Source organism: Tachypleus tridentatus, chromosome 10 (assembly GCF_004210375.1).
Source record: "Tachypleus tridentatus isolate NWPU-2018 chromosome 10, ASM421037v1, whole genome shotgun sequence".
Lineage (NCBI taxonomy): Eukaryota > Metazoa > Arthropoda > Merostomata > Xiphosura > Limulidae > Tachypleus > Tachypleus tridentatus.
Genome location: NC_134834.1, coordinates 100,394,637 through 100,404,952, shown reverse-complemented (window position 1 = coordinate 100,404,952; position 10,316 = coordinate 100,394,637). Strand labels below are relative to the sequence as shown.

At 34.8% G+C, this 10,316-nt stretch overlaps 2 protein-coding genes across 2 annotated transcripts in view; one reads left to right on the top strand and one right to left on the bottom strand.

Annotated features, from left to right (window-relative positions):
* Window positions 1-782: 782 nt before the first annotated feature.
* LOC143228429 (uncharacterized) lies at window positions 783-3,873 on the bottom strand. Its single transcript, XM_076459692.1, has 2 exons — window positions 3,749-3,873; window positions 783-1,303 (listed from the first exon to the last, which is right to left on the bottom strand). Exons 1-2 carry the CDS (start codon window positions 3,871-3,873, stop codon window positions 1,021-1,023), a joined length of 408 nt encoding a protein of 135 aa, XP_076315807.1. The 3' UTR covers window positions 783-1,020.
* Window positions 3,874-8,158: 4,285 nt separating this feature from the next.
* The window catches only part of LOC143228428 (endothelin-converting enzyme 2-like), a 56,482-nt gene continuing 54,324 nt past the window's right edge, over window positions 8,159-10,316 (top strand). Inside the window, exons 1-2 of the mRNA XM_076459691.1 lie at window positions 8,159-8,297; window positions 9,258-9,511. Coding sequence (XP_076315806.1) covers window positions 8,159-8,297; window positions 9,258-9,511 — 393 coding nt within the window. The remainder of the gene's footprint in view (window positions 8,298-9,257; window positions 9,512-10,316) is intronic.

The window sequence follows — 10,316 nt, the reverse complement described above, 5'->3', positions numbered from 1 at the left end:
ATTCAACAGATTTGTATAACTGTTGTTAAGTAGTGAAGTGATATTCAACAGATTTGTATAACTGTTGTTAAGTAGTGAAGTGATACTCAACAGATGTGTATAGCTGTTGTTAAGTAGTGAAGTGATACTCAACAGATGTGTATAACTGTTGTTAAGTAGTGAAGTGATGCTCAACAGATTTGTATAACTGTTGTTGAGTAGTTAAGTGATATTCAACAGATTTGTATAAGTGTTGTTAAGTAGTGAAGTGATATTCAACATTTGTATAACTGTTATGCAGTAGTGAAGTGATATTCAACAGATTTTTATGACTGTTGTTAAGTAGTGAAGTGATATTCAACAGATTTTATAATTGTTGTTAAGCAGTGAAGTGATATTCAACAGATTTTTATAATTGTTGTTAAGCAGTGAAGTGATATTCAACAGATTTTTTATAATTGTTGTTAAGCAGTGAAGTGATATTCAACAGATTTTATAATTGTTGTTAAGCAGTGAAGTGATATTCAACAGATTTTATAATTGTTGTTAAGCAGTGAAGTGATATTCAACAGATTTTATAATTGTTGTTAAGTTGTGAAGTGCTATTCAACAGATTTTATAATTGTTGTTAAGCAGTGAAGTGATATTCAACAGATTTTATAATTGTTGTTAAGCAGTGAAGTGATATTCAACAGATTTTATATAATTGTTGTTAAGCAGTGAAGTGATATTCAACAGATTTTATAATTGTTGTTAAGTTGTGAAGTGCTATTCAACAGATTTTTATAATTGTTGTTAAGCAGTGAAGTGATATTCAACAGATTTTTATAATTGTTGTTAAGTGGTGAAGTGAAGCATAGCTGTTGTTTGCCGTATTTCATTTATCACCTTATTTGCACAGATGCATTCTTTTAGCTGAGCAGTGACATTAAACGTAAGATTAGGCAAGTTTACAGAAAACTGTCGTATTTCTATGAGTGTAATATTTCAAGCTTACTTTTTGATAATAATAAACGTCAGTATTCTGTAAAGTTTAATAAATTACCACTGAAAATTATTGGTCTCTTTAGTTTTGGCAACATGTTTCTTATTTAATATCGAATCAATTATGACTTCAAGAAAAAAGCAGAAAATCCCTAATATGTAACCAGCTCCTAAAATGATGAAGGCTCCTTGCATGTCCGTCACAGAGACCGAAGCAGGAACTTTTGTGTCAGCTGGTAGCGTTGCTTCCTTGTTGGAAAAAAACGACTTGATAGTATTTTTATCCAAAATCTGTTTTTTCCAGAACTCTACCAATCCAGCTTCCATGCATTTAAAGACACTGTTTATAATAAAAATAAATAATTTAGGTATTCACAATGAACATACCTTATACGTAATTCCAAATACAACTTTCGAAAACCATATTAATTCATTGAATATTGTAACATCTTTGTTTACTAGAAGATAGTTCAGATCACTGCGGAATTTTTTTATGAATATTAATACATTTAAACGTTTTCCCGCGTCATATCTGCTCCTAAATCCTACACTTAATAAGATGAAATTCTCAATACCCGCGGCTGTAATTAGATCTCAAATCTCTCAGGAGATGGGTCTAGAAGCTAAAAATTTGTATCCGAAAAAAACAACCAAAAAACGAAATGCATATTATGATCCGTTAGGCTGCGGCTACCAATATTGTTTCAATTCTAAGGTCGAACTTAAACATTTTATTAACAACTTAGTAAAGGATAAACGTTGCGACAACTTTCTGGATAATTTCAACTTGTGATATTTTCTCGTCACTGAATAACGAGAAACACTGGTTGTGAATTAATGGTCAGAGGACTTTAACACTAAATTTGGGTTTTGATACGTGTAGCTTTGCACAAAATTCAAAGCAAACAAAGAATACATTCCTGATCTCAAGAAAAGCCTTACAAGTCGGCGTCCTTTGGTATTATGCACATATTTGTTGAGTACGTCAACTATTGTGATACGGCTTGATGGATTACATATATTTGTTGAGTACGTTAACTACTATGATACGGCTTGATGGATTACATATATTTGTTGAGTACGTTAACTACTGTGATACGGCTTGATGAATTACATATATTTGTTGAGTACGTTAACTACTGTGATACGGCTTGATGAATTACATATATTTGTTGAGTACGTTAACTACTGTGATACGGCTTGATGAATTACATATATTTGTTGAGTACGTTAACTACTGTGATACGGCTTGATGAATTACATATATTTGTTGAGTACGTTAACTACTGTGATACGGCTTGATGAATTACATATATTTGTTGAGTACGTTAACTACTGTGATACGGCTTGATGAATTACATATATTTGTTGAGTACGTTAACTACTGTGATATGGCTTGATGAATTACATATATTTGTTGAGTTCGTTAACTACTGTGATACGGCTTGATGGATTACATATATTTGTTGAGTACGTTAACTACTGTGATACGGCTTGATGAATTACATATATTTGTTGAGTACGTTAACTACTGTGATACGGCTTGATGAATTACATATATTTGTTGAGTACGTTAACTACTGTGATACGGCTTGATGAATTACATATATTTGTTGAGTACGTTAACTACTGTGATACGGCTTGATGAATTACATATATTTGTTGAGTACGTTAACTACTGTGATATGGCTTGATGAATTACATATATTTGTTGAGTTCGTTAACTACTGTGATACGGCTTGATGGATTACATATATTTGTTGAGTACGTTAACTACTGTGATATGGCTTGATGGATTATCAGATGTAGAAACAGTTTTTTGCATTTATTTTAATAAGCTGAGATGCTATCATTTAAAAACAGATTGCTTAAGATTGTTACATTATTATTGTAATATTTCTCCAGATTGTTTGTCTGTTTTTGAATTTCGCACACAGCTACACGAGGGCTATCTGCTCTAGCTGTCCCTAATTTAGCAGTGTAAGACTAGAGGGAAGGCAGCTAGTCATCACCACCCCATTCTTGGGCAACTATTTTTCAACGAATAAATATTTTTCACATACTAATATAACGCCCCCACGGCTAAAAAGACCAGCATGTTTGGTGCGACGGGGATTCGAACCCGCACCCCTCAGATTACGAGTCGAGCGCCTTAACCACATGGCTAAGCCGGGCCGATTCTCTATAAATAAATACACTGTGTGAGTGTGTGTGTTACTTAACGCTTGAAAAAAGTATTTTAATATATTAAAATAAATTTTCAGTCAAACGTTTCTACAACTAACGTGGACAACAAATGAACAATTTAAGATGAAGTTACTAATGAAAAACCGGATACACACCCACACACAAGTTTCTAGCAAGAAATATCTTTCAAATGGACATTAGACGTTTTAAAAGGTTGACACTTACAATCGTTAGCCCAACTCAGAACAGAATGAAATTAATCCCTGGATAAACGAACATGAAAAACGAAGAAATGAAGTTTATGAGGTATCTCACTTTCTTAAAAGGTATAAGATCGTATAGTAACGTGTAACTGAAGATCATTCTTATACAACTTGCGTGGGTGAACGTGTGGCTCACGTATTCTTGTACAAGAGTTTGTGTTTTTATGGCTATTTCTTTCGAATACTAATGATAAAATTATACTGAACAAAGTCCTTGGTAGTTCCGTGACACTTTGATTGTTATTATTTGATCTCACATAATTGATTAACTGATAACAATCCTTCTGAGATTTGGATTTTCTGAATAAACATTTAACAGTTGAAATACAACTTACAACACATCTAGCAGTTCTTTCATCGGAGATCCAGTTGGTATTGCTATGGCATAGTAAGCAGAAAAGAACTGGTCGGTGGAGAAGCGGAAGCGACTTATACCGAGAGCTGCCACTTCAGCTTCCATCGGGCTTTAGTGAAAACAAGTGCGTAATTACGATAAATCGTTTCATTAACTCCTTGTTGAATAGAACGAACGACGGAATTTTGGGGTCTGCTTTCATGGCCTGTCCAATATTAAAGAGGTAACCTTGGGTAGCATCCTATAATAGAGAACAATGAAGGTTAGAGCAAACAATAGAAAGCTATCAACATCCTTCGGTAGAGAATAAAAATGGTTAGAGGAAGCATTATAAAACTATGAACATCCTGTAATAGAGAACAATAAGGGTTGGAGCAAACTATTTAAAATTATCTCCTTGAAAGTAGTTTTGTTAACCTTGTTACCCATCAGTAAAATACGATATAAAGTATTCGAGATATATATGTTACCCACCAGTAAAATAGAACAGAGAAACCAAGTTAACAATATTATCATCAGTAAAATATAACCTCGTTACCTACCAGTAAAACATGATATAATAACTACAATCAGCCTTGTTACCCATTAATAAAATATTATATAATAGACTGAAGTAGCACTGTTACCCATCAGTAAAACATGATATAACTACAATCAGCCTTGTTACCCATTAATAAAATATTATATAATAGACTGAAGTAGCACTGTTACCCATCAGTAAAACATGATATAATAACTACAATCAGCCTTGTTACCCATTAATAAAATATTATATAATAGACTGAAGTAGCACTGTTACCCATCAGTGAAACATGATATAACTACAATCAGCCTTGTTACCCATTAATAAAATATTATATAATAGACTGAAGTAGCACTGTTACCCATCAGTAAAACATGATATAATAACCCGAGTTAGCTTTATTACCCATCAGTAAAATATCATATAAAAACTCGAGTTAATCTTTTTACTACTAGTAAAATGTGATGTAATAACTCGATTTTTCTTTGTTACTCAACAATAAAATAGGATACGATAAAATATGTTATAATAACACACACCACAAGTATTCCTTTTCTGAAACCTGTTAGGAAAGTGATTCTATTAGGACAGGATAGATTAACTACAAAACTGCAAATACGTTTATTATATTTAGAGAGATTAAACTATTGCTAAAGAGAATTTGCTGGTATTGAGGTTGTTAGTTCTCGTGATGTATTTGTTAAAGCTCCACTGTCCACGGTACTAGCTGAGGGTACTCTTTAAGATGTATTTGTTAAAAGCTCCACTGTCCACGGTACTAGCTGAGGGTACTCTTTAAGATGTATTTGTTAAAAGCTCCACTGTCCACGGTACTAGCTAAGGGTACTCTTTAAGATGTATTTGTTAAAAGCTGGTACTAGCTGAGGGTACTCTTTAAGATGTATTTGTTTAAAGCTAGTACTAGCTGAGGGTACTCTTTAAGATGTATTTGTTAAAAGCTGGTACTAGCTGAGGGTACTCTTTAAGATGTATTTGTTAAAGCTGGTACTAGCTGAGGGTACTCTTTAAGATGTATTTGTTAAAATCTGGTACTAGCTGAGGGTACTCTTTAAGATGTATTTGTTAAAATCTGGTACTAGCTGAGGGTACTCTTTAAGATGTATTTGTTAAAATCTGGTACTAGCTGAGGGTACTCTTTAAGATGTATTTGTTTAAAGCTAGTACTAGCTGAGGGTACTCTTTAAGATGTATTTGTTAAAAGCTGGTACTAGCTGAGGGTACTCTTTAAGATGTATTTGTTAAAAGCTGGTACTAGCTGAGGGTACTCTTTAAGATGTATTTGTTAAAATCTGGTACTAGCTGAGGGTACTCTTTAAGATGTATTTGTTAAAATCTGGTACTAGCTGAGGGTACTCTTTAAGATGTATTTGTTAAAAGCTGGTACTAGCTGAGGGTACTCTTTAAGATGTATTTGTTAAAAGCTGGTACTAGCTGAGGGTACTCTTTAAGATGTATTTGTTAAAAGCTCCACTGTCCACGGTACTAGCTGAGGGTACTCTTTAAGAAAACAAAAACTTGTATAAAGGACAATGTTACATAATCATATTTAGTTCACTTCTAAATTTAGATTATCATTTAAACCAGTCTTAGGATATTTGAAATTGTAATACGTAACAGTATGTATAATTAAAAAAAACTTAACCAAGACGTACCACTGTCAGATGAAAACATTTAGTTAATGTTCTTTCCACATTCTTACGTTCGAGACTTGACGTAATATATTACCAAATTATTGTTATATCTTATTCAGGGCGCTTTGGTTTAAAGGTGAATTTTACAGAAAAAAGAAAACTTTGCAGTCAAAAGAACTACTCATACTGATTAATTTTGCAGATTCAAATTTTTTATAAAAAATATGTGCTAATAAATGAAACATAAACTTGGTGCAGAAAGAACCCTTTCCGAGCGGAAATCCAAACGTTTTAGTTTTTATGTATGCCGCTAGGAAAAGTACTGTGACGTAACAGTTGCCTAACAAACCGCCAACGCCAGCGCGTTGAATGTAAATAACATGACCAGTGCATACGGAGAAACAGAAGCGGAGTCTGTTTTGACTTTGTGTTCTTAACAGTGTTGAGTAGCACCATATCAATTCAAACCTACTCTGAACGAACCTAGAACAGTTACTTTTGACACAGATATGACAAGTTCTAGTGATGAGGACAGTTCCACGAGCGAGAGTAGCGGAACTGTGAGTGATACTGATAGCGCCCAGGCCAGTTGCGAGTCGGTCATACCTCCAGTGGAAGAATGGTAAGCCTAAATCACGACAACATAGATGGTCTGTATTATTTCATGTGCAATTTTAAGCATCTTCCACAATCATTGTACCGGGTATTTATGACTCGTAACAAGATGGTGAGAACGATCCTGTCTACTGCCGATGGCTTTTCAGTCTCAACCTGCCTGGCTTGAAACCCACGGAATCCAAAACAGTGAAATCCGACACAAAATATGAGCGTTTAAAGTGATCTTGACAAAGTTTTGCATGGTGTGAAGGTGTCCAGTTCTTCCTATTGACCACCCGCACCCACTGTCGCCACCTTGTCGGTTCCTTCTCCTTGCACGGAAACGAAAAGAAGCTTTTGCCCCATGCCGAACCGTTTTTACAACCATAAGCAATGCAGTAAACCATGTTATCACAAAATAAACATAAAGTAGCAATATCAAGACAAAAAATAGTCTCACAAAGTATGTAATCCGAAAAAGGCATTGATAGATTTACATAAAACACCAGCACTGTAAGGAACAAAATGGTCGGCGCGCAACGAAGCGTATTTGGCAACTATTACGTCATAGTTGCAAAACGTCACGGAAACAGCCGAGCGACCGAGAGGAACTTGAGTTCGAGGACTCGCATATTTTGTTTCATTTTTACTCAAAAACTAAAGTGTTTAAAAATATGGCAACCACACAGGAATTATACCTAACCAAAGTACAGTTTCTAAGGTAATTATTAAATTTGCTGAAAATTCACCTTTAAATGAAATTTGAAAAACAGGTAACAAATTCGCCAAGCTTTATTTCGAGTCGAGCTAGCACTCTTCCTCAGATCATACAACATGGAACAACAGCTCAGAACGCCATCTTCTCGAAATAAACAAAAATATATAACTTGGTAATTTTGTAGCCCATTCTTTAATTTATGTATCTTTGTCGTCTATGAAGTTATTATTTACTATCTTGATTTAAAAACAACCCTTATTTTGGGTTCTTTGATATGTCTCCGGGTTAATTAATATTGCACGTGTTTGTAAACCGACAATAAAATTACCACTTGTTGTCAACAAACACATAATACTCTTATTGTCGGTTTACAAACACGTGCAATATTGCTGGTTAACAATGAGATTATTACGTGTTTTTAATCAACAATAAGACGATCACGTATTTTTAACCTACAATTACACTAACATGTGTTTGTTAACCAACAGTAAAATTAGCAAGTGTTTTCAAGCAACAGTGATACTACCACGTGTTTTAATTTCCAATAAAACTTAGATTTTCAGCAGCCTTATTCCCTCTAAACGTTGATAAAGACCTTCCATGATTTTCGGTTTCACCTTAGTAGTGAAAACAAGATCGACATCCTACCATTAGAGTTGTAATGTATCTGATAAAGTAATTTTGTTAAATCCCTCATTTAGTTTTATTTCTGCACGGTCTGGCACGTACATTTAGGTTATATATACTTTTATCAAGGAGCTGCTTTCTGCTCTTAATCTGGGACCACATACTCTGAATATCACGGAGTACTACTGCCTGTGAGTTAGCCACACATATGATATTAGCAGTACATTATAGTTGTGGTTTTTGCTTTCAGCAGTCCAGAAGAGAATACGCTTTATGGCTTCCAGCTCCACTATTATGTTGCATGCGGATAATTTGAAGGGTCCACCAGCCTCGTGCAGAGTGTTACTATTCCTTAAGATGATGAATGCCAAACCACAGTATATATTTTTAGGAACCATCTGTGGGTTTGATGGCAAGTGACTATCTACCATGTTTTTAAAAAGGTGTTGGCAGGAGTTTGAATAAATTCAACAAACTCATCTCTCTACCGTAACTTGTACCCAACATGGATGTCGTTGAAGATGTCCATAGTAGCAGATAAATGCGCAGCTTTCCTGGAGTCACTATTAATTTTATACTTGACTGGTCGTGCTGGCATGTCGGCGTTTTAAGGAGCGTTACACATCTGATAAGACAGCAGCATAATATGATGAAATAATAAACCGCTTTAACATCAACAACAAGATGTTGTGTGTGACCTCTGATAATATAGCTAGCATGAATAAGGCTTTCTGCCTGCCGGGCTTTGAACCACAAACACTATCTAGTGTGAGAGATGGTGATATTCATCTCTAGATAGTGACTTACAAGATGAACTCTTGGATGAATCCAAATCAGTGGAAAACTTATCCGAATTTATTCTTAAGCGTGATCCTTTCTCTTTCCACATATAGCTTGTTGTCAAGGGTGACACGAAAAAAAACTGGAACACTGCTGGAAGTAATTTCCAAAGCATCAGCCATTATAACCTACATTAGACAATCAACACAAACAACTGAACTACTTTAGGGAGAGGACAGAGTTCAGTCGGTAACTCCAACACGATGGAACTCGGATATTAACACTTTTCAGACTAGTCACGAGCTTATTCATGTTTTGTGCAGAGCGTCTTTGTGTGCCATTTTTTAAAACATTGATTTTGTAAGGAGGCTGACGCGTTGTTTTGTTTATAACTATGTTATTTATTATTATTACTGAATATGTACATGAAGACATCTAGTAAATTTTTAAAGTGTGGTATGTTGCAAAACGTTTTCTATATGGAATAGAAACACACAGAATTTGCACATATATCGCATTTTACTTTTTTTTTTCCATATGGGCAATACAAACTCTGGCAGGCTGTGGTAGGAAGTTTCTTTTTATTCTGTAGTTGAAATGAGCACAGAACTACGGTGCTTCATGTCACGAGACAGTCTTTCAGGGAGATCCTTTTGTGGGACTCTCCATGTACCTTCAGATGAGAGATCCTTTTGTTGGACTCTCCATGTACTTTCAGATGAGAGATCCTTTTGTTGGACTCTCCATGTACCTTCAGATGAGAGATCGTTTTGTGGGACTCTCCATGTACCTTCAGATGACGAACCGTTCCACTCTAGTCCCAGCGAGACTTCTTTCTCTTTGTCAGTAATCCATTCTCTTGTCACAGAAAGGAGGAAATGCTTATATTTTATTATTTTTTATTGATTTAGGACTTTGTAGGTTACATATGAAAACAAAAGACCATAATTTATCAGATAAAGTATTACTTTTCTCCTGAGAATGGTGTAATAATTGTTCTGATATACTTGGTGCCACAATTCAAGATTGGAGAAAGAACTGAAAGAATAGTTTTATATATATATATATATATATATTTTTTTTACGCTCAAGACTATAAATCTACATGTTTCAAATATAACCTGTGTCACTCTCACACACCATTCTCACTAACAGGCCATATTTTACAATTTTTACAGAATTGCATGTTCGAAATCTTAATGTCCTTTCCATTGAATCATGCCCTTATTCAATGAGAACTGTTACTTTGACTTATATGGTGTTCTGAATTTACTGAGGAAGTAATCCAATACTGGTTCAATTTTGAATAGTCTGCCTGAAGATTCATCCATTTTCTGATTATCATTGAAATGCCAAAATATTCAAATCTGTTTTGGCTCATCGTATCTGTGTTGCCTGGCATAGCCAGGTGGTTAAGGCACTCGACTTATAATCTGAGAGTAAGGGTTCGCCCTTACAGCCGTGGGGTGTTTTAAAGTGACGGTCAATCCCACTACTCGTTGATAAAATAGTAGCGCAAGAGTTGGCAGTGATGACTAGCTGCCTTCTCTCTGGTTTTACTGCTAAATTAGGGACAATTGGTGCAGATAGCCCTCATGTAGCTTTGCGCGAAATTCAAAACAAACAAACAAAATTATCGTATGCGAAATAA

Coding starts and splice junctions, on each gene's coding strand:
- LOC143228429 (XM_076459692.1), bottom strand. CDS start 3,873: ATGGAAGCTGAAGTGGCAGCTCTCGGTATAAGTCGCTTCCGCTTCTCC. Junction 1,304..3,748: donor AAAGAACTGCTAGATGTGTT/GTAAGTTGTATT, acceptor TATTATAAACAG/TGTCTTTAAATGCATGGAAG.